This window comes from Coturnix japonica, chromosome 2, assembly GCF_001577835.2.
Source record: "Coturnix japonica isolate 7356 chromosome 2, Coturnix japonica 2.1, whole genome shotgun sequence".
Lineage (NCBI taxonomy): Eukaryota > Metazoa > Chordata > Aves > Galliformes > Phasianidae > Coturnix > Coturnix japonica.
In genome coordinates this window covers 39,265,842-39,290,752 of record NC_029517.1, presented here as the reverse complement: position 1 = coordinate 39,290,752, position 24,911 = coordinate 39,265,842, and the positions used below count along the sequence as shown (strand labels likewise).

The window sequence follows — 24,911 nt, the reverse complement described above, 5'->3', positions numbered from 1 at the left end:
GTTGGACTAGATGATCTTAGTGGTCTTTCCAACCAACAGTTGGTCAGGGCTCAATGGCATCTTACTGGAGTTTCAGATGGGAGCGCAATCTGGCCAAGTCCGACTGGATAAGTATTACACTCTCCATGAATTTTTGATAAGCAGCACATCTTTTTTTCTTCACAGTTCCCCTACCTCAAGCTACTTTCACACCCAAAGTGATGACAAGATATTTAGGTTTCAATGTTCCCTTTCTCAGTGATGCTGCAGTATGTTGCACTGTCTTGGCTTCCACCCGGCTACGACCACATCACTCATGAGCACTAATGAGGGTTGTTCCTAATTGTCCATGTGAGATAGGCAATGGAAGCATGCAGAAGCTTGCAAAAACAGATGATGAAAACATCTACCAGAGCTAGGTATGTGGGCAACACAGGAAATAGTTTTGCTCTTTTATGCTGAAAGAGCAATTTCTATATCTTTTTAATGATGACAGCAAAAAATAACATGGGTTGTACCCTGGCTTGTGTCTGCATCTTTATGATATGCAGGAACATTCAGAAATTTAAATACAGAAAAAGGAGGAAAGTAGAAATTCTGCCTGCATTCACAGCACCCATTAGATTTAACTCTTAAGTTTTTCCTAAAGGACTCTGTGGCAGGAAGCAGAGAGGTTCTGGTATCTGGTGAATGCAAGATGACTAATAGCAATGGGAAGTGGTTTTCTTCTTTTACCTCTGTGTTGAGCACTGGTGAGGCTGCATCTCAAGTACTGTGTTCAGTTTTGGGCCCCTCTCTGCAAGAAAGACATCAAGGCCCTGGAATGTGTCCAGAGAAGGGCAATGAAGCTGTGAAGTGTCTGGAGCACAAGTCTTATGAGGAGCATCTTAAGGAACTGGGATTATGTAGTCTGGAGAAGAGGAGGCTCAGGAAAGACCTTATCTCTCTATATAACTATCTGAAGGGAGGTTGTAGTGAGCTGGGATCCAGCCTCTTCTCTTGTGTAACTGGTGATAAGATGAGAAGGAATGGCCTCAAGTTGCACCAGAGGAGATTCAGGTTGGATATTAGGAAATACTACTTCTCCAAAAGAGTAGTCAGGCACTGGAATGGACTGCCCAGGGAGGTGGTGGAGTCACCGACCCTGGGGGTGTTCAAGGAATGTTTGGACGTTGTGTTGAAGGACATGGTTTAGTGAGAACTATTGTTGATAGGCAGATGGTTGGACTGGATGATCTTGTAGGTATTTTCCAACCTTGGTGATTCTACAATTATATGATTCTTGCTTGCAGGTTGATTTTGTTTGTATCTTTCTGCCTCAAATGGCAAAGGAATGCTTTGGAGAAAATGTTTTTGTCAAAGGTTGAGGCATATTTCCTCTCTAGGGCAGAGAAAACCCTGGAAACTTTTATGGAGGGGAACCTCTCCGAGTGACTTCTCAATCTCAACATGGCTGAGGGAGAGACTGAGTCCCACGCAGTAGGAGCAAGCTGTGATCCTGCTGTGGAACTGGGGACATTGTGGCAATCAGAAATATATAAATTCTTAATTTTACTTACACAAAAATAAAAGCAGACGGTGGGGTGAGTGAGTACAATGCGGCCTCCATGCCTCTTTCCCTTCCCACTTCCTTCCCTCCCAGTCCCGGCTCTGGCCCTTTCCTTCACACAAGATATTTTGTAACCTCTGCTCCCTGTTGCACACTGGATAGCAACACCAACAGTCCCGTGATGCCAGTTGGGTTTGGTGTGTGATGGTGAATGTTCAAGACATTTCAACAGTGCAGGTTTTGACGTCAGAACCTCAGACCAGATGCTGGCTCCACGTCCAGCTTCTCTGTGCTGCCTCGGAGAGCCAGTTGTGCTACGTCTCGGGAAAGCTCCCATCAACAAGAGCAGTACTACAACATAGTGCTGCTGTAGTTAGTCCATCTCTTCCTCCTCGATTCATTTGGGCTGTTGGAAATGGGGTCAGACCTGGAGTCCCCCAGGTCCTGCTGTTCACTGTGACTGGATCCTAGATGGGGGTGTGAGATGAAACTGCCTCCAGAAGAAAAAGCTCCTGCAACGCATCCTGAATTCATCTCTTCCCAAGATACTTCAGCATACTTTTTAGCATATGTTTAGAGAACGTAGTGTGTCGTTAAGGTACCACAGAAATAACACCACAGAATAGGTGGCTGAGCCTGAGCTGCAAGGCCAACAGACAAGGATCAAGGTCTGGGGTAAATGGTGGAGCTTGGCTTGCTCCCAGCTGTGGGTCATGTAACATCCTGGTTGCCATGGCCCAGCTGCGGCTGCTTGTCCAGATTCCCTGCCTTCTGCTGGCAGGAATCTTGGGCAAGCCTGATCCTCGCAACACTGAAAATGTATGGGGCAAGGGAAAGAAGAGTGCATACTTTGTAAGATGTCTTTTCTTTTTCTGAGAGCCATAAAATAGCAATTCCAGGCTACGTGATGAGGAGCTGATGATTGCTGGTGACAGAGCGCCAGGTATGTGGGCACCCAGCCACCTGCTCTGCAGAGCCAGATAGGCATGCAGCTGTGTGCCAAAAGTGGAAACCAAGGCATGTGTTCATATAGGCTTTGCATAAAGGGGAACAGGATGCTCGGTGGCCAGGTCCTGCTCTAAGTTTGCAGCAAGATGAGGTAAGTGTTAGTGGTAGATCATCTCTGTCTGCCTGGTGATGCTGACAGCAGAGATTAGTTCCTCAGGTCTACAGCAGCTTGGGTGCAAACATGGGAGGTGGAGGCTTCCTGCAACCATGAAATCCTCCCTGGGCACTGAGGCTATCTTGGAAACTCCCTCAAAGTACAGGAACTGTGGTTTTCCTTATGGTTGCACTTCACATCATGCCAGGTTCACTTTAGTCAGGTAATATGGGCCCAAAAGAGCCCAGGGAGGATGGGCCATTGGAACCGTGTATGCAAGCAATGCCCGGCACATGAACACCAAGACATCTGTTTCTAGGTCTACGTGTGTCTAGATGCTTTACATCTGTATCTGAGTGTGATGACTCATGGCAGTGACTGGGTCTGGACAGCTTACTGTACGCATCCCTCGTCCTGCTGCCCTTCCTATGGTGTCTGGGTGCCCCCTGGATGTCCTTCATGCCTGCCTCTGGTCTCCCATGGTGGCCTCTGATATCCTGTGGTGGACTCTGCCATCCCATGACATCTCAAGGCAGCCTCTGCCCCTGGTCATTTTGGACATCAGGATATTGGTGCTGGCTTCCAGGGAGAGGAGGTTTGAGGTGTGAGGCCTGGATGAGCCCCAGACTTCTGCTGCTGGAGGGAGCTCTGGCTATTGGGCCAAGATCGCATCTCACAATTAGAGGCAGAGATCTGGCAGCCGCAGCCATCAGGGAGATCACAGCTTTCATACAGAGCAACATGTAGTCCAGAAACTGGACTGTAAGTGTAGCTGAGTTCTCAGAAGGGGGGCAGCCTCTGTGTCCAAAGTGTTGTCTCCATGCCAGCCTCTGCTCCTGCCCACACCTCCCGGCAGCCTGCAGCCAGCAGCTGTTGCCCATACTGAACACTGCTCCTGCCTGCAGCCACACGCTGCCTCCGCACAGCTCTCACAGCACCAGCCCAGGAGGAGAAGGAGGCTGAAGCTGAACTGACGGAAAGGTAGGTAGCATCTGAAGGCATGTGCATGGGAATGCATTTTGCCAACCCACTGTCGGGCACAGCTTTCCCAAACCCTCTCACTGGCTCTGCTGTTTCCCTTTTTGCACCATCCTTTTGTATTTTGGACTCCTTGAGACCAAATTGCTGCTCCATGCCTCCTCCTGCAGCTGCACATGCACTTGCTTGCAAATTCAGTTGCTCCAGCATCCTCTATCCCCACATAGTTGTGCTTGTGTGTTCCGGCAATGAGCCAATGCCTCTGCCAGCAACCTGGGGCTTCCACTTGCTGTAAGCTGGTCCCCAGTGCCTGCACCTGAGAAAAGGGAGGATTTGAAGTCAGTTGTGCTAGGAAGGAGCAGAGGATGCGTTCAGCTCAGGCCAAAAGCATACATGAATTTTCTTCTTAGGTAGTTTCTTGAAGGAAAGCATCCTTGGGATCAGAAATCAGGTGGAAGGCTGGAGAAAACCGCTCTGGGCAGGTCCTGTAACACCTGAGGATCCCTTGCACAATGCTGGCCACCACCAGACCATAGTTTTGGTCCCCTGACCTAAGATACAACAGAACACAAATTTTTACTAAAAGCTTCTCCGGATATAAGGTTCGAGATTCCCAGAGGCAGGCAGGGCTGAGTTTGTAATGAGTTGAGAGGTGTAATAATCCTTTTCTATCAGAGGTTCTACAGAGGCTCAAGACAGCTGTGTTATTTCTCTGTACAGTCACCTCCTTTGTTTGAGCAACAGGAGAGGAGGTAGAAGTGCTTTATACAAAGCTTAACACTGACAAGATAAAAGAAAACGTTAGAAGCACACTTGTACTTGAACAGCATGCATTACTGAGAAGCACATCAAATGTTAACCTCTTGTGGTACCTGTGGTCAGCTGCTGTCTGATGTCTTATCAGAATACCAATTCACATTTCAAAAGGCAAAGAAAACCCCAAAACCTTGTGCACTGTTTTTTTCTTAATGGTATGATTTCGTTTTGTTCTCTTGAACTACTGATCTATTCTACTGCACTGCAGTGGAACATTTCTGTTTTAATTTTCCATTTTAAATTTTCTAAAACTGAAGACTTAGAAAATTAAAGCGAGACACAGCAAGAATAAGTGAGGGGTTCTTCTGATCTATCTTTCCTAGAGTCATCCTAGAGTCATTAAGGTTGGAAAAGCCCTCTAAGATCACCTTGTCCAACACCAGCCCACCCACCCATGCCCACTGACCACGTCCCTCAGTGCCACATCCACACAGTTCTGGAACACCTCCAGGGGCAATGACTGCACCACCTCCCTGGGCAGCCTGTGCCACTGCAGCACCGCTCTTTCTGGGAAAGTTCTCCTTTGGACCCCTCATTCTGATAACAGTCCTATGTAATCAGAAAGACAAACCCTCTTAGTCCCAGCTTCTGACAACTCATATTGGCAAAGTCAAGTGCGAGGGTCTCCCAGTGCTGACCACCATCATTTGTGCTCTGGGCCCTTCTTTAACGAAGGCTTGTAGATGAAACACAGGCATCCAAGGCAATCTTTTTCATGACTGAATATTCAGTATTACTTGAGACAAATCCAAGAAGTTCCTTTTTCTTCACAGATTGCGTAAAGCCTTGTGGCTCAGCTGATGACTTCCAGATTACTTGGGTGTCGTTTACTTTCCTCAAGAAATGTGGAGAGATCAGCATATGTCCTGCATGTGAACGGTGGTCTTGTGTTTGCTCTTGGTCAGAAATACATGTTCATACCTAGTGACTGCAATGACTGAACTCAGTGTTTGACTTTTATCCTGTACCTATAAACCTGAAAAAGGGAAGGTACAAAATCTTGGTGCTTCTTGGAACTATTGCAGTGTATCAGAAAAGAGTAAGACAGCAAATAAATAAATAAATCTGGATGTCATAGAAGTGGTGAGATGGGGTCTCTGCTTTACCTTCCTAGCCTAAAGAGTCCTCCTTGGTGTGAAGGCTTAAGATGGCATGAAGGGTAGATGCACAGTGCACCATCCCACCAGCGCACAGTCAGCCACTTGGCAGCAAAGCCACCTTAGTCCAGCTGTGCCTCACCTTCCTTCTTCCTGAAAATCCATCTGTATAACTCTCCTCCCTTTCAGGCTTAATGGAGGGCCTGAAGGTATCACTAGCTGCAAGATCAGGGGTGGATCTGAAGGTGGTGAGCACTGATCCCTGCAGGCCACATATCTGTGGTGGCTGTCTCTCTCCCCAGTAAGCTCTGCAGCAGCAGCTTGGAGGGGCTGCCCTTGTTTGCAGTGGGTGGCAGGGAGCCTGGTTTGGCTCACTGGTGGCCCTTTGGGGTTGAAAATAAATTCCAAAGAGCCTGGTGCTGCAGCTGTGGACAGCAGCTGTGCCCTGATGCTCTTGACTAAAAGGCTTTGAAAACCATTGCTGATACTGGTGCAAAGTCTGATCATTGTACAACTATGTACAAGAGTCTGTATTCCGCAGTCAAATCCCTTCAGCCTTACTACCACCATTAGCTTGACTGTGGGCTTCTGCCAGTGCAACTGCTGTGTCCTTGGTGCCCGGTGCTCTGACTCACCACCAACCTCCGAGCAGGCTGAGCTAACCATGAGGTTTACAACACTCTTTCTATCTTGCACATTTCCTGAAAGAGGTGGCAGAAAATATATTTCCTGAGATGAAATAAGCAAAAAAGAGCTGCTACAAAAGGCAGACCAAAAGAACTTTAAAAAACCGAGAAAGAGCACGAAGCTGCTCGGCAGCTTCCTGTTTACCAGCAGCTTAGATACAGATTTATCTGCAGCATTACCAAACCCTCCTCACACCTCTCTGTGGGCAGCAGCATGAAGAAAACCTCTCTGCTTGTCCCTGGGGAGAGCAGAGGGAGATGGGAGAGCTGGAACCACAACATGCATGCATCTCATCTCCTTGAGATGCGTACTTAAACCACATCTCTGAGCAACTTGTGCCAGTGCTCCGTCACCCACACATCAAAGTGCTTCCTGAGGTTCAGAGGGAATCTCCCATGCTTCAGTTTGTCGCGGTGCCTTGGGTTGTTCCTCCTCGGGTTCACTTCTTGTTGAACTTCACGAGGCTCCTTTCAGCCCATTCTCCAGCCCGTCCAGGTCCATCTGGATGGCAGCACAACCTCCTGGTGTTATCAGCCACTCTACCTGGTTTCATGTCATCAACAAACTTGCTGATGGTGCACTCTGCCCCATTAACCAGATCACTAATCAAGTTGTTCAACAGAAGTGCACCTTGTTCTGACCCCTGGAGTGCTCTCTCTCCCTGCAGGAGTCAGCATTCTCATTAACACTCTGGGAGAAGAACCAGTGCAGGTTTTCATCATTTTATTTCTGCTTTTCACCAACTTAGGCGTGGCTTCAAAGACAAAAAGGGACAGGATGATTTCTCAAAGTAAGGCTGGTAAATTAAAAAGGCCAGGAGTAACAGCCCTGTACTGGGGCAAGTTCAGCCAAGGCTATGAGATGAGGAAGGCAGAAGTTCTGGAGAAAAAAGAGGGAAGCATGAATCAGTGACGCTACGTGACTGCAGAAGCCAACAGCTGTCCCAGGGAAGGGACTCATTTGTCCTGCTTTGCTGGGGTCAGACCTCAGCTGGGGCTCAGCATCAAGTTTTGAGCACTGTATTGGAAAAAGGTTAAGGACAACTGGACAGCTGCTGAATAAGAGTGGCTACAATTAACACTTTAGAAACCATGACCTGAAAAAGAAAAAAAAGATCTACTCAGGTTAAATGGGAACAAGACCTATAAATATTCTAAAGAATTTGGAAGTAAGTGGCACCTGACCTTCCACAGACAGGACAAATAACTGACTTAAATCACACCAAGGGAGTTTTGGATTGAATATTAAGACAGCTTTGCTAGGAGAGAGGCTGCAGAAGCACTTGGGTGAACTGTAAGGCAATGGGGGAAAGCAGGGGCTGTAGGAGCAGGCTGAGCACCCATGTGGAAGGAACTGAGCTAAGGGACCCCTCAGCATCCCATCCATCCCAGTCTTCTGTCATCTTGTTAATTGATCCTTGCTTGTACTATACTCAGCCCTGAGGCAAAACAGAGGTGCCCATTTGTTGGCATTCAAAAGGTATAAGACAGAAAGAATTTAAAAACCTAAGTGGGAAAGAAACAGGATGTGAAAGTAGCATCATCCAAGGGATGAGCATAGGAGGGTCCTTGTGCTGAAGGTATGTGTTTGGTTGCTTCTTTTCACCCTGAAGTGACTCTGTTGCAAAACATGATTGAGAAAACCCCATTCCCTGCTCACATTGTTATGAATGAGTTACTGTCCTGGACATTTTGCAACGCACTGATTTCTGCTGTGGTGAAACGGAGCGGTTGTGCAAGTCTGCAGCTGTCAAAGCCATAATCTGTGCAGCTTTAGAGCTGACAATGGGAAGCAGAGTGTGGAGAACAGGGAGGTGGTCCAGACCCCACACAACACCACCAGCTGTTCCTCCCCAACAAAGTCAGCATCAGTGTTCAGAGGATTCCCTGGCTCCCAGCTTGTGTGCAGCCAGCATCTGCTGCAGGAGGTGGGCAGGACAATGCTAAATATATGCTTCTATGTGTCTGCATCAACAGACAACAGACATCAACACTGTTTTACAGTAATACAAGGCAAAATTTTGCTGACCAATCAGAAATCAGTGAAACCAACACATTTTACTTCTATGGAAGTTTTCTGATATTTAGGTGCCTGGGTGTGGGCAGTGGGCACGGCCCCAAAGCTCAGGGAGTGTTTGGACAGTGCTCACAGACATAGAGTTCTGGGTGGTGCTGTGTGGAGCTGGGTGTTGGACTCGGTTATCCTTGTGAGTCCCTTCTGACTTGGGACGTTCTGTCTGAGCTTTGTTTCCATTCCCACCTTTCCCTAAAAGCTGTTGCACTGACACCTGTGTGCATGGGGCAAGGCCTTCCACCAGCCACACCAAAGGCCTGAGCTGCTGGTGGGCTCAATGCCCTCAATCCTCAGGCCAGGGCTCAATCTTGCTACTGGTGTATTCTGTTGGAACCGAAGCTTCCTCCTCATGCTCAAGCTTGATTCATCCAGATCATCTGTAGGAGGAAAAAGGTTTCCACAAGAGTAGGTGTAGCAGTTTTGCAGCCACTAACAGCCACCATCCCAATGCTGAGGAGCTGCCATGGGGATATCGATGAAGAAAACACCTTGGGACAGCTGTCTGGGCCTCAACAAGTGTGCTCTGTACATCTCTGTGAGAGATGAGAACTTGGCAATGCTATTTGTCTAGTGGCAAGATTCACTTTGGCCACAGCCTCTGCCTGTGAGGTCTGGGTGGTTTGGAGCTCCACGTTATTGCCATGTGGCAGTCACCTTTGGGCTAACAAGCCCTTGGGTAGACAAAGTGCTGCACATTTTTTTCCCCTCTGAAGGCACCGCTCTAACAGAAGATAAAGCAGCAGAAACTGTAACTTTGTGGTGGATGTGTTAAATAAACAAGAGTGGTGTTGTGGTAAGAATGGTAGCAGGTAGCAACTAAAGGGAAGTGCAGCACAGAGCCTTGAGGTGTGAGGTTCCCCAGTGCCCACATGAAAACTCAATGCCTGTTGCCTAGCCATGAGGAGAAGAGTCAGGACACTCCTCATATGGTGACATTTTCCTTTCAATTCTAGCCTGGGTGGTGGCTGAGGAGCCAGCGCACTGGTGGTGTCACCAAAGCAGTGATGCCACATGGCTCTTGGTCTGTAATTCTGGGTGTATGGAGCATGGCATGCCCACTGACCACGTCCCTCAGTGCTACATCCACACGGGTCTTGAGCATCTCCAGGGACGGTGACTGCACCACCTCCCTGTGCAGCCTGTGCCACCGCAGCACCGCTCCCTCTGAGAAGAAATGTTTCCTAATATCCAGCCTGATATCCTACTTATCTTACTGCTTCTGCTCATTTACTGCACTTTCTGCTTTCCTATCCTCCTCAGATGAACTTTAAAGGGCTGCTCATCAGTTGGGTAGGAAAATCCTGTTTGCCAGCATGGCCAATACCACTCAAATGATGAAAAAGTATCTAGAAGGATATGGGTTGTATTGGAGACACATCTTCCCTGTCTCCACCAGATACCCTCTTCCAAGCTTTCCAGTGGCTCTTGAAAAAGCCCCCACATACCCTCTCCCCCTTACCAGATCATCACTACCCTTGCCAGTGCAGTCCTCTCTGGCTTGCCCAAAGCTGTCCTGCCACTGCAGTTGCCAGGCCCCTTCACTTGCAGTTTATCTTTTTCCATGTTGAATGAAGCTCTTTTCCTCACCTTTAAGGTCCTGGACCTCTTTCCCCTCTATACTGTACAAGCAGCATCTCTTCTGACATTTCTCTGCTGTCCCACATCATGACACATTTTTTTTCTGAGCTTATAGAACAGAGGCTGGAGAAAATACACCATTGGAGAACTTCCCATTAAAAAAACATAGAAACATAGAATCTTAGAATGACTCCTGTTGGAAGGAACCTCAAAGACCATCTGGTTCCAGCCTCCCTGCCATCCACTAGATCAGGCTGCCCAGGGCCCCATCCAATCTGGCCTTCAGTGCCTCCAGGGTGGGGCAACCACAGTTAAAACATATATACATATATATATATATACATATATAAAATTCTTTCTCATTTTAGAATATGAATAAATTTTAAAAATAAAAAAATACACATTTTATTGGAAGACTTCATTCTTTTATTGGCTTCACAGCAACTAACACAAAAAGCATCCTGTGGATAAAAGGGCACTGATGTTGACTGATGCTTTGACTGTAAGAAGAAATAATGTATGCTGGCCTTAGTGATTTTTAAAGCCAAAAAAGGAAATATAACAGAACTGCATTATGCTGTACCATATGTCTGTAACAGTGGGCCGTGCTACTGACATATTATTAACCACTAAAATGAAATGTAGATAAGAGGAAGAAAGTAAAATCAAGTTCTACTCCAACAACGTTCCAGAAATAAATTCTACAAAGTAAAGAAATAAAAGAACAAAATAAATAGGTAAAATAAAGAAGAGGAGCTGTGACTGCTAGGTGATAGCACCTGGCAAATGGGTGATGTCGAGTAGTTGGCAGCACTGTGAACACCTCATGGGACAACTCTGGTCCTTTCGACCGTGCTCTTGACTGCACCAGGTCCTTTGTTAGGCAGCTTCTTTTATCCCCCAGCCCATTTTCTCCCTTTTACTTCATCTGTCTGCAGAATTTAACACTGCTGTTTGAGACTGCCTTTCGTTGCATGTTCATACAACAATCTACACACTGTAAGGTTACATGGGGCTGAAGCTGCTGGCCACTGTTGGAGAATGGGTTATAACATGAACGACAGTCATGCTCTGGATATTCTTTGGGGCTCCTGGCAAATCTTTTGAGTTCTCTGGAAGTGAGGAAAATTGCTGAGATTAATGGATGCAAAGTGTATCATTTGGCTGCCTTACAGAGCACTACCATAGTTTACAGTTTTTCATAAAGCGTGAAACGATTTCAAGTGCTTGTGTAAAATAAAAGTAGTCAAGCCTGCCCTCATTCCACCATTTTATTTCTGACCTTGTGTCCCAAATGAACCAAAACACACTTTAAGAAATCCCAGGGGAACAAAGAAACTCGAAAACGTCCCCAGTCGAACACAGGATGCTTAAGAGATGACTGCAAAGATGCAGAGGTAACTGTGAGTTCTTGTTTTGCTCAGAGGTTGTTCGCTACTGATAGGAAGGGACTTCATCAGGCTGCAGTATGCAGGTTGGTATCAGCAGAAGGAAACAAAAAAACTAAACTATGCTTCTTGGAAATCACTTCTCTGTTTCTGTAAGAAGCTGCAGAATTACTGAGTTTGATGGATCTGTGCAAATTTGTGAGTGTCCAGCACTTGGCGCGTCCAGCAATCACAGAATGGAGACATGACCATGTGAAGACACTGGCCATTTTTTGCTTAAATTAGGGGTGTTTGTGAGGAAGGGCAGATTGGAAAAGTTCTGCTAAAGAGAACACCTCTTACTGTTACACCTTTACTGCCTTCACAAAGAGCTGTCTTTGACTTTTTGTTTTGCAGCATGTCTTTTTGAGCCCTCTCACCTTTTCCTGTTTACCGCAGCTTCAAGCCCTTCACTTTGTCTCAAAACCTTCTCTGTAACTGGCAGCTGCCCATCCAGCACCCACTATCACCAAATCTCATTCTTTCCCACCAGCAGTAGAATAAGCCTTCTGAGAACTCGTGAGTCTTAGAGAGGACGAGGACAGAAGAAGAAGGGAGCAGTGCCGCCCGAGAGCCTGAAGGCTTCTTGCTGCCCGAGGTAGAGCCCATACACTTTTTAACCTGCTGCTCTTGAAAGGAATGGGTGATCTTTAATAACCAGGGGAAGGGGCCTGCATTGGTTGTGCCTCTCTTGATGCTCACCATAAAGCTGCTGTCGGGGCTTGATTTCTTTGGTCAACTAATAGAGAGAGGGGAGAAAGTGGGAAGTGTTGTTCCTTGATTGGGAACATACAGTGGTGTTGGCCATGGGAAGGCATTGTGAAGTCTGAAGTGGAGCAACTCCAGGCTCTGTTCAGCCCAGCAAAATCACTTGTGAATGCTGCCTAAGTCAGATGTATCCTATCTACCTATCTATCTATCTATCTATCTATCTATCTATCTATCTATCTATCTATCTATCTATCTATCTTTCTATCTACCTACCTACCTACCTACCTACCTACCTACCTACCTATCTATCTGCATATCAGAAGTATCTTATCTATGTATCTTTATATGGCTGCATATGTATATACCCTCAACTCAATATTTCATTACATTTTGATTGTTTCTGAGTTTGAGTTGCTGAGCCTATGGTCTGCTCTCAGTGTGTCCTTGACGGGTAACTAAGGAGCATGAAACATTGCTGGACTGTTCACAGCAACAGCGTGTCAGGGTTGCACATGAGATGCAAAACATTAGCTGTAAATGTTTTCTCAAAATGCCATAAACCATTATCTAATGACTCAGTATCACAATATATGTGCGTGAAAACCAACCTGAAATTAATAACACAGGTTCCCTACCAGAAAGCTGAATATGGGAAAGAATTATACTGCCAAGGCAGATTGCAGCCCTGCTTTCTCTCATTACCTGGTCATTCCTGAGCAATGAGCTGTGCAGGGTTGAGGGATATATTTGTAAGAAGCTTCTCCATGCAGCACATACTGATTGACTTTGGCTGATAGCGGCCTGGTGCCCCAAAGCAGCTGGGGCAGGTTGGAGAGGTGCCAGCAGCACTGTGCCTGGGGCACAGGGAGAGTTCCAACTGCAGCCCCCACTGTGCCACACATGTGGGTGCTCCTACTTCCCTGCACCACCTGCACTGCATTTAATGAATTAATTGCTGTCGTTTGCATTATTACTGCTGCATTGTGATAATGATTATCACATGCGATGCTTCTCTCTGTCAGTCTGTTTCAAGCTCTTTGGTAGGATCGACCACCATGATATCACATAGATGAAAGGCACAACAAACATGTAAATATCCTAGCAGGGACAAGCCAAAGTCATCCTCTGTCTTTTGAAAGGACCTTACTTCTTAAAATGTGAACACTTCACTCAGCCAACCAGATCCCTTTCTATGGTGGTCATGAAGTGGCATCTGAAGAAAAACAAAAGAGTGGCTTAATGTGCTGACTCACTTTTGGGAAGAACCTCAAACTTCTGAAGAGCTGCATTCACTGCAATTCTTCAGAAGTGACAAAGTGAGGAAGCTCTCTCCCTCCCCACCAAATTGTGCTGGTGTTCTCTAAACCTGAAATCTGAGGCTTGGCAAAAGAAGACAGAGCAACAAAGCTCTGTGCTCTACCAGCAGGCACAGCCAGCCCACCTTGATGGCAGCCTGGCTGCAGCAACCCTGGGCTCAACACTGCATGTTGTTGCTTGTTTCTTACAGGTGATCCCGAACTTATCAGTGGCAAACTAGCCTACGGGCTGTTACCTGGCACTGAGCAGCTCAGTTAGGAATATGGACATGCTGCTAGGTGATGTCCCTTCAGCTGGCCAACTTTTATAAGGTTCTTCATACTATGGGCAAAATATTTCCTCACCCCAGGGGGTACAAAAAAATCCTAACCTTTCAATTAAGAGTACATTTTGCAGTCCCTCTCTGCCCATGACTTACAGGATCTATATGGCACAGAGGAAGAAGCCAACAGGGAGAACCCAGACCCTTTACCTCTCGTTCTTTCCTTCACAGGAGTCCAAGATGAATCCCACAGACCAGTTCCTAAGCACAACAGAATACGGCTATGGATATGATGAAAACACTGCTCCTTGCAACGAAGGAAATGGCTTTCCCAGGTTTAAATCTCTCCTCCTGCCAATCCTTTACTGCCTTGTGTTTGTCTTCTGCCTTCTGGGAAACTCCTTGGTCCTCTGGATCCTCCTGACCAGAAAGAGGCTGATGACGATGACTGATATCTGCCTGCTGAACCTTGCGGCCTCCGATCTCCTCTTCGTTGTGCCTCTCCCTTTCCAAGCATACTATGCTTCAGATCAGTGGGTTTTTGGCAATGCAATGTGCAAGATAATGGCTGGCATTTATTACACGGGTTTTTACAGCAGTATTTTCTTTATAACTCTGATGAGCATTGACAGGTACATAGCAATTGTCCATGCTGTCTATGCCATGAAAATACGGACAGCTTCCTGCGGCACAATGATCAGCTTAATCCTGTGGCTGGTGGCTGGCTTGGCTTCTGTACCCAACATTGCGTTCAACCAGCAGCTGGAAATTGAGCAGTCTGTGCAGTGTGTCCCCATTTATCCCCCTGGCAACAATATCTGGAAGGTTACAACTCAGTTTGCTGCCAACATCTTGGGTCTCTTGATTCCCTTTAGCATCCTCATCCATTGCTATGCCCAGATCCTAAGAAACCTGCGAAAATGCAAAAATCAGAACAAGATCAAAGCAATCAAGATGATTTTCATCATTGTCATCGTTTTCTTCCTCTTCTGGACCCCCTTCAACGTTGTGCTCTTCTTGGACTCCCTGCAGAGCCTGCTTATCATTGACAACTGCCAGGCCAGCAGGCACATTGCTCTGGCCCTGCAGCTCACAGAGACCATTTCCTTCATCCACTGCTGCCTCAACCCTGTGATCTATGCCTTTGCAGGGGTGACATTCAAAGCCCACCTGAAAGGGCTGCTTCGACCCTGTGCCCGTGTCCTTTGGAGCCCCACCAGAGGCTCTGGGGTCACTCAGTCATCTTTGGTGCCCAGCCAGATCTCTGGCTGCACTGACAGTGCTGGAGTGCTCTGAGCACAACCAGTTGCAGTCCTCAGAGCAAGTGGCTGCCCTGAGCCCCACAGGCTGCCTTGTGTGCTCAGTGTCCCCAGGGGATGACCCTGTATGTCCTTTCAGGATGCGCTGTGAAATGCCACATGGTGAGCAGCAGAATGAATTTTCAAAGAGCATCAGTGTAAAGGAGCAACCCTACACACTGGTCATGGGGTGAATTTTAATTAGGTTTTAGAGCTCTTGCAATATATTTCAGCAAACAGATTGCTTATTCTCCAGCTTGTTTTTTCCCCTAGTGAAAGCATGGCTTCTGCCTTGCCCCCAGCCGTATTCTGCCTTGTGAAAGCTGTTTCCTACACGAGTCCCTGCTTCCCTGGGATGGGGGTGGTACACTCTTAGAGATGTGCGACAAGTACAGGATGGCTCCATGCTGCAAAGAGGGACCGGTGGCAGTCTTCCCTCTGCCTCATCTCTCAGATAAAGAGGCCTTCTGCTTGGGGCTTGCCAAGTTACTTTAGTACGTTGCTGCCCACAGCATGTTCTGGTGGCCATGTCTTTGAAGACAGCAAAGCAACACTGCCATGTGCCCCTGTACCACCCATGCAAAGAGGTATACTCTTGAATATAACCCCACCAAAGCAGCCTGGCCATATGTCACCTCTCCAATCCCTCGCCTGCAAGGTTCGTGGTTCAATGTAAATATCACAGAATGTCACATAGCACATAGGCTCCATCCCTTTTTCTCATATATTATTTTCTGCCTTTTTATACATGTTATATTTGAATAAATATATTCATTGCATCTTTGTGTGCCTCAGCTACTGAAAGGTTTCCTAATGACTCATAAGCTTAGATGAAGTCCAAGAAAGGATGCCATTACTGATATTTGAGATAGTATCCCACAAAATACATCTGATGGAATTCAGGGCTGCCCTGGAAGTTTTCAGCAAGGTCAGTCTCATCTCCAGTTCCCTGCTGAGCAAAATTTGCTTTCAAAATCCCATTAAAGCAGTACAACTAACATTTGAAGATCAGGTAAGAAATGCACTGCATCTTCACTGCTGTATTTTTACTTCTTGGAAAACTTCCAGGTATGTACAAACAAAGCTCTCTGTTTACATGTTGCTGTGGTTTTTGTACTGCACAGGCACTTTGATGTTTAAAAAGATACCTGGGCCAGCATCAGGTCAGATTCCTTTCCCCTGTGGTCAGAACTTTGCAGTATTTCAGTTAGAATTACTCTGTGCCATTTACTTCCTCACCACCCGATACTTCAGACAAAAATGGGAGGAAGAACAGGAGTTTTGGTGTTTTTTGTTTTTTGTTTTTTGTTTTTTTTAAATACATTTCTTTGGTATTTTGAGGAAAAGGGATGAAGGAAATTTATTTCTGGCAAGTTCTCACACAGTGACCCCTTCCCAATGAGCTGCCATAATCTCTGATGGCACTAATGCTGCCCGTCAGAGCCAGCTCTCCTGGCTGCAGGGAAGGATACCCATGGTGTTGATCAAATCAGGGCTGTGGTCCCATCCACACTGCACACAACTTACAGCCCGAAAGAGCTGCCTTCATGGTTACAAAGTGGGATTGTCCTGCACTTCCTAGGCATCTAGATTCCAAGTAAATGATCATTTCAGACACAACAGGTTTGGAGCCAACACAAAGCAAAGACTGCTTTTAGCTAGCGATGGTATTCAAAGACCCTCTGGTTTTACACTGTGGGATTGGATCCTATCTGCAATCTTGTTATTCACAAGAACTGATAAGCAGTAATGGGCAAGGTTAATAAATTCTTATTTTTCAGTATGTGCTCACCTACCTCGCTGCACTTCAAATCATGTAAAGATGAGACAGTCAAAAGCACTGTCATTGTTCAAATGCCCATTTTTGGACTGCAGTGCCATTCAGCTGCGCCCCAGACCTGCACACTTACTTCCATCACCATCACAAAATTCTGTGAGTGTGAACTCAAAATGTGCCAAAGACCCCTGCATCACTAATACAGCAATGCTTTCTGCAGCAGGCCAGGGCTCTCTCTAGGCTGCAAGACAAGAGACAAACTCTTTGGTGCTATTACTTTGCTTTCTTGCTAGTTCACGCTGAAATCAGATGGGGAGAAGGGTAATAGCAGAATTTAGCCCAAGTGAGATGTGAAGCCTTAAGCAAAGAAGACTAAAAACAGGTTTTGCTGGACTTACTTCAGACTTACTGCAGAGCTTCTTCATCCTCTTCATCCTTGTCCTTGAGCTCCTCCTCTTTCTCTGCTGCATATGAAGTACAAGTATTTAAAAACCAAAAGGGGAGACCCAAAGCCCCATCCTCTCCTTAAGCTCAGCTTGGTTGATCCCTCAGAGAACGCAACCACAGGTCCTTAGGATACTTTTCCCTTCAGAAGGCTCATTCACTGTCTAATGTGGCTGCAAAAAGCAACAAAAGAAGGATCTACTTTGGGATAACAGAGTGGAGAGACACGTACCCAGCATCACGTCACGTACTCCAAGATGCTTTGTGTCTCTTCTCTGAACAAGAAAATGCATTTTGGGTGCCATAATTCCACTGGATTTTATGCTATTCTTACATGGGCAGATGCCAAGAAACGTTCAGAAGTTTTGCATTCTATCCTCTGAAACAGTTCTGGGTAACAGCACTGTCAGATCAAAACCAAGGTGTAGTTGTACCCTAGCACAGTACCATTAAGGGGCTGGTACTGCCATTTCCGCTGTTACACATATGTTATAAGTAGAAACTTGTCAACAGAAATCTGCCCTCTTTTGCAGGCATAATATTCTCTTGGAACAAGCATGTAGTACAGGTAAAACTTCCTCGCTTTCAAGAGTTATGTCACTGAGTAAAGCTGGTATAAGAATTTTGTAATTGACTCAGAACCACATTGCTGGAATCAGCCCGTTTTCATGTGCTGAGATGTCACCAGCAGCAAACACCACTGCAAAAGCACCAAGGCATGTTCAGATTTGATGTTACTTGGATTCCCTGTAGCCGTGTGGCAACGTGAATATATACCCCAATCTTGTTCTGTTAAATAAATTGAAAGCTAACCATTATTTTGGAGAGATGGAATAAAGTAATTACTGCTGCCCCTAGAACAGCAGTCCTAATCAGATGCTGCACAGCAAAGGCACATACCCTTTTCACAAGGATGGAGCTGTCACACCTGCAGATTGCCAGCTGAGGTGCCAACTATTACTTTTGGTGTTTGGTAGCGTTACCTAGCTGCTTTTAAAACATGTAAGTAGCTCTTTGAACTTTCTACCTCTTGATTTTTATGTAAGGTTTCACAATCCTCCACTTTCCTGTCTCATGTTCTCTGCTGTTTTGTAGTGCGATCCTCTTAGACAGGAAAGCCTGACCTTATTCTAGCCCAAGAGTATTTGGCAGCGTGCAGCAAAACATCCAAATCAGAGATAATCACACATTAAAAATGAACTACAGTATAACAGAACATTACAAAGCAGCACAAGGGAGAACCTGTGAAGCCAAAAGATCATCCTGCTGTGCCCAGCCTGTTCAGCAGCTGAGAGCTATGGTGACAGGACATGTGAAGAAGCCCCTGAGCCCGTGTGTGGGATGGGTGTTCAGGACAAAATGAGATAGTGCCATCAAATACATAGAACTCAGCGCAGGGTCTCTAAAAATAATACATAAAAAAAGATTTTAACCTGAGCACTTGCATTTTGAGGGGAAAAAAAAACCCTTCAAATCTGTTTTCTCAGGCTCACAGAAGGAACAGCATCAAGCCCAAAGGGCAATCTTTAATCTCACTGCCTTTCTTGCTGCTGAGTAAGGTGTGCTCCAAGAGTCTTAAAGACAAGCAAACACCTGCATGCTCATTTCTAGACCTGGTGCTGCACCTCTAGAGCCGTTCTACCTCCAGGCTCCCTGTGGTTTGCAGTACGCTAGCTGCTGCCTCCACTTCTCTCCTGCCTCCCTTGATGTGCTGCTTTACAAGCTGAGGCACTGCAATACCGGCCTGTTTCAATATCTCACCCTCTTGATCCCCATTCTCTGTTAGTGCCCTTATCATTTCAAAAGTCCAAGGTAAAAGATAGCACTATATGGTGAAAAACCAACCCACTCATCTCTGAGCAGGAGGTGGGAACACGAAGTTCTGACTTGGCACACAATTCTAGGAGCTGTTCAGCAACTTTCCTACTGAGAAACTTCAGCCCATTAGGGCTCCCCTAGCCCCCTTTTCATTCCTCCAGGGCACTTCCCTCAGCTCAGCCTTCCCACTTCTAAAGAGAGCTTCCTTTCACAAGTCTCCAGCACCTTCATTTCTCTTCTGCTGTAAACATATCAAAGATAAACCTTGCCCCTCTCCCCAGCCCTGCCCCACAGCTGACCTTCATTTCTCCTTACCTCCCTGCAGGCTGCAGGTTCTTTAGAGTAGGGGCTGGTGAGTGAAAAGGGAAGATGGAGAGGCACAGTTGAGTTCCTCTGTCTTCCTAGAATAGAGGAATGCTATTGAGAGACTTCTGTAAGCTTGTAATTAGAGACTCAACTCTTGGACTGTCTTCTGCAGTCCTGTAACCCATTCAGAGATTGCTCTTGCCAGTACCAGCCACAGCCCTTGTGCTGGCTGGGGTTGCCAGGCTGACTTCACCTGAGCTTGTCTTGATCTGCCTGAAGCATTAGGCTGCTTACTTTAGCTGCAAGAGCTGTTATTCTGAGCAGATAGTTCTGCTTACTGTTGTGAGGCACAACCAAAGCTTTTATATAGACAGTAGTTACAAGTAGTTGGACATTGGCTGTAGGGTTTAGAAGGGCAATGGAAGAGTAAGCGTTACGCTTAGAATGGGGTAGAAATTAGGAAGGGGGTATAATTTCAACTGCTAGTATCATTATTATTGTTATGAATGACATCATTAAATGCTTGGATTTATGTCTAAGGTGTTCCCCTTTCTGAAGTCCTTAACAGAAGGGTGAGCATTGCATTTGCACCACTGACAAGATAACATCCATCACCTTGATAGACAGGCTGGGTCATGGCAGTGCAAAGTTAAGAGAGATGATAGCACCCTGGGGACACCCAAACCAAATGTGAGCGGCCAAATGTGTCTCACTGAGTTTTCACAGGTCTGTGTATGATGGCCAGTTCAAAGCCAGGTTCTGTCACATTTGAGATCCATCCCTGAATTCAGTGACGGACTTGATGATACTCATTGGAATTTGTATAACGTATTTCAACCCTTGATGCCAGTGTTAAAATGATAAGTTAACCCAGGGGCAAGATAGAAAACTTTCAGTGGTTTACCGTTTTCTGCCTAGATGACCTCATAACACCACTACATTTTTAAGCTTGCCTGACTTCAGCTTTCATTGAGAGCCTGAAAATATCAGAGGTCTGCTGAAACTCTGGTGACCCACAGATAACCTTCTGCCTTCTCTTTCTATGTCATGAGTTCCTTCTCTTGAGTTGGAGGGATGTGTCTTTCTCTCATGCATCCAACCATGCTCCAGTGATTACTAGTCAGTACATCTCCCATCCAAACAGGTCATCCTCTTCTCTTGCTTCTCAGGCTGTGATTCTCAGGCTAACAACTAAATTGTTTTCACCTGTCACAACACTCTGGCAATAGCTTTTCCCAGTTGTAAGCTGACATCCAGAGCCTCTGGCCCTAAGTCTTCTAGTCTTTTTTCCAAGTCAGAGAAAACAATAGGAGGTAACTCAGGATAAACTTCCAATTTCAGTGAATAAACACATTTTAGGGGGGGTTGGGCCTATCTAACAGTCTCTTCAATGAAGTCCTTCTTCAATGAAGGGAGAGCACTGCATAGTAGTAGAAAGTGTTGGTGGTGATCACTGCGTAGGTATTGCACATTTAATGCATTTAATACATGAACAAGGAGATAAAACATGATTCCTCATTGGTGTGAAAACTGTAGCAGACAGTAAATTATTTAAGGATACAGGAAAGCAGGGAAGGGACTTTTTAGAAGGGCATGTAGTGAATGAACAAGGGGAAGTGGTTTTAAACTGGAAGAGGGTAGATCTAGACTAGATATTAAGAAGCAATTCTTTACTGTAAGGGTGGTGAGACACTGGGACAAGTTGTCCAGAGAGGTTGTGGACGCTTCCTCCCTGGAAGCATTCAAGGCCAGGCTGGATGGAGCTTTAAGCAACCTGGTGTAGAGGGAGGTGTTCCTGCCTATAGCAGGGGGTTGGAACAAGGTGATCTTAAAGGTGTTTTCCAACACAAACCATTCTATGATTCTGTGATACATGATAGTCATACTGAAATTAGATTATGATTTTAAGTCTCATAAGATGGAACACATGAGGCATTAATTCCCCAAAGAAACATGCCAGGGATGGTTTGGTTTTGAGATTCCAGGTGAATTCAAGTGCAGTACAAGAAGCACAAACTTTTTGCTAAGATTTTCTTAAGCTTTACTTAGGATATGCATATTTTAGTACAACTTAGGCAGAAGAAAAAATACCTTTCCTTTCAGTTCTGTTGCTCAGATGGCTGTTCAGTTAAAGTTTTATCATTTATTTGTGGCTTGCGTTTGTCTTAACGTTTACACAATCTCTTTCAAGAGGGACTACAAACTGACATGCTTTCACTGCATAGAACAATTGCAACATAACTTGAGCTTTTACCAATACAGGTGGACTTGCCTTCATATCATATTTATACTTATACAAATCATCCTGTAAGCCAGCTGTTCCATTCCTGCACCAAGACAGTAATTACTTGAGAGAGAAAGAGAGAGAAGGTGATAAAATCTACTACAGTGTAGGGCAGAAGTTAATACAGTGATCCACAGCTGGTGAGGACAAAGAACAGCACAGTCTGTGGTATTGTGGTGTGGTTAGTTTGACTTGGACTGTGAGAAAGGAGGTTTTGCTGATGTGTGCTTTCTTGTATTTTATCTACAGAAGCTAAGAAAATGGGATCTCCACCCTGCAAATAAAATCTGCTGGGAAATGATTAGGATCAGATTCTATATGTCTGTTAATCAGTGTAATATGGCTACCAGGCTGGCTTTGCGCTGCTGAACTCCTCATGAGGTATTTTCTCAGGAGGAAAGCAGGCTCCACTAGACAGGTGCACAGCACTATGAAGCCAACCTCTGGGCAGACTGGGGCTGGATTTGTCTGTGGGACTCAGTCTCATTGAGGAGCCCTGAAAAACAAAATCATGGGCCTGTCACAGGGCAAGCACAAGATCCACCACAGGATATAGGCATGTGGGCATGAATTTATCATATCTACCCTTGATGTCTACTGCTAGCACATAAATTAACTGTCTTCCCTTTCCACTTGACTCAGCTTTTCACAGGTGGCCTCTGAGATTTCGTTCCTATCATTCACAGAATAATGGAATGGCTTGGGTTGGAAGGGAGTTGCCTGCTCTTCTCATCTTCTTTGTCTCTAAGGACAGCTTCCCAGGGGATCTCATCCAGTAATTCCATAAACAACCTGAAGTTCTCTCTCTTCTCATGAATGTGGAGAGAAGACAAATACTGTAGTATCTGTGAATCAATCAAATATTACCCTAACAGGACTAGAGACACTGTTAAGAGACAAAAAGCAAAATTCTGCAGTCTGAGAAGGATCTGGACAGCATGCATTAAATAAAGCCTGCACATCAGTGAAATACAACTAAAAGAACCTCAAATAGTAAGTTCTTCAGCTGAGTTGATGACTCCTGCAGGCTGACCAAGCCATTGTGATTTGTGTAACCAATTGAATAGGTGTTTCCTCATATAATTCTTTGTGTTCTCTGCGACTCAGAATTTCTTAAGAACATGTTCAGCTCCTCGTTAACTTACATCTCAGTTGTCTAGCCTTAGTTTTCCAGGGCCTGATGAAATACCCCAGAGCTTTCTGGAAGTACGAAGACTCCTGAGCTGATGATGGTGCAACTTTCATTTGCCGTCAGTAGCAACCATGTTTTGCTTTCATGCATTTCCTTAGCTCTTCTAAAGCAGTGTCCCTTTTGAACACCTGCACAGCTATGAAGGCACAGAAAAAGAAGAGTATGGCCTTCACAGCCTCACTTCTGTTGCATGATGTGGAGCACATACAATTTTCATGGCCGTAAGTAGGGTGCACTTTTCATAGTGACTCAGTAAATCTGTTCTTGCATCTGCTGTGGTTCATCACCAGAATTGGCCTTTATCTCTGCAGCACAGGCCCCTTTCTCTTCTGCAGAGGATGTAGGCAGCATTGTCAGGCTGATCTGCTAAAAAAAAAAACAAACATCTGCTCAACCCAAAGAGCAGTAAATCTAAAATATTTCCCTGATCTCTTTTCCAAAACAAAAAATGATTTCTTGTCACCAAAAGATTTCATTCAACTTATCGGAAACATTTGATTGGACTAGCTAGCTCAATTTTATCAATGCAAAAGTCAGCTGTCTGGTCTGAACTCTGTCTAAGCTCCTTTGGTCACTAAGGAGAGACTTCTCCATATGGTGATCCATTCTAGCCTAAGGTGGAATAGCTAAAGACAAAGTCAGGTACTTTGTGAATACCCACCATTATCTACTTAATACAGAGGGAGCCCTTAGACTAACCAGCTGACTACCAGCCACAGATGAGAGAGCCTGCTCTCTGCAGTTTGAAGAAGTATGGAATGAAACCAAGGAAAGTAGAACCAAGCAAAGGGGAGGTGGCTATCATCTCTATTTTCCTTTTCAGGAAGTAGCTTGGTGTTTATGCCACTTACCTAAAAGCAGAAAGAACTGCATAAAACAGGGAGCTTGTCACTTGAATCAAGTCAAAGAACAACATCGGGTCACTCCAAGGATGATTATAAACTGTGGCTGCTTTCATGTTTTTGTCAGTTGGGCATCTCAAGAGAAGATGCAGTAATCTTGTACATGTGCATCCACAAATAATGCAGCAAAGGTTTGGAGCACAGCACTGTGCACAGCAAGTGCAGTGAAGGTAAGGGTGATCTCTGTGAACAGAGCCAAGCAGTTTCCCCATGTCAGATCACAGCCAGCTCCAGCTCCTCTGAAAGGTACCTGCCACTGCTGGAGCTAAGCCATGAGCGACTCTGGTTGTGCCTGTAAGAGCAAGTGAAAAAAGTGAAAACTGTTTCACTACAGCAACTGGGAAAGAGAAGTGAGAAAATGTGGAGAAAAACAGTCCTATAGGCACCAAGGTCAGTGCAGAAGGAGGGCAAGAGGTGCTCCAGGCACAGAACATTAGTTCCTTGCAGCCCAGGAGAGGCCCATGGCAGAGCAGGCTGTCTCCCTGCAGCCCATGGGCACCATGTGGAACAGATCCTTATGTGTAGCCATGGAGAAGGCCGTGGTGCAGCAGTGGATGAGGCCTGGAGGAGCAATGGGACAGCCTGAAAACACTGTCTAGTTGTTTTCAGTCTGAGCACTCAGACTGGAAACATGAAGAATTACAACTTTCAAAACAGCATGTGCAAAACTGTGCTTTCATTCTCAAAGTGAGTCATGAGTCAGCCAGTCCCCACCGCAAGAATCCTGCAGACCCATTGTAACAAGCTGAAGACCCGTGCTAACCTCACAGATTATGAAGCCAGCACTTCTTCTGTGATCTTTCTTAGCAATCTGTGTAAGAGAGAAGATGAAGACAGGAATTTATCCATTCCTGAGATACAGCATCTTTTAGTAGTTCTGTCAATATATGAATGCTTGCAGTTTGCACACATTTCCTTTGCCCAGGTGAGTTTAGAAAGTACTGGCTACATAGGCGGTTCTTTGTGCAGCCAAGTCTTTTTCTTCTCTTGCTTAGGGGGTATTCAACCCCCAAGTGCTGCATTTGTTAGATTTCCAGAACTTCTGCCATCCCTTATGTGCTAGTTTCAGTTGCAGCTGTTCTTTACTTTTGCAAACTGACAGAGCAAGCAAAAATAAGGTTCCAGAAAGCCTCTGAAAAACACAGAAGGAAGTGCCACTGTCTCAAGACAAGGAGAAAAGAGGTCAAAGATTCCCCTTGGTACCACATACCCATTATCCATTATACTCACCCATAGGCCCTGGACAATGAGCTTCAAAGAAGCCCCACTCTCAAAAACCAAGACAACCCCCTTCTATTAGAGAGAACTAAGGAG

General features: G+C 45.6%; 1 protein-coding gene across 2 annotated transcripts; it reads left to right on the top strand.

The window, feature by feature from the left end:
* The first annotated feature begins 11,504 nt into the window (after positions 1-11,504).
* Positions 11,505-15,647, top strand: LOC107309362 (C-C chemokine receptor type 8-like). 2 transcript variants are annotated; one of them, XM_015854081.2, is made up of 2 exons: positions 11,505-11,884; positions 13,808-15,647. In XM_015854081.2, exon 2 carries the CDS (start codon positions 13,817-13,819, stop codon positions 14,870-14,872), a length of 1,056 nt encoding a protein of 351 aa, XP_015709567.1. In that variant the 5' UTR covers positions 11,505-11,884; positions 13,808-13,816; the 3' UTR covers positions 14,873-15,647. The 2 variants fall into 2 exon arrangements, with proteins under 2 accessions (XP_015709567.1, XP_015709566.1); XM_015854080.2 differs by lacking the exon at positions 11,505-11,884 and having other exon boundaries at positions 13,694-15,647.
* Positions 15,648-24,911: the final 9,264 nt, after the last annotated feature.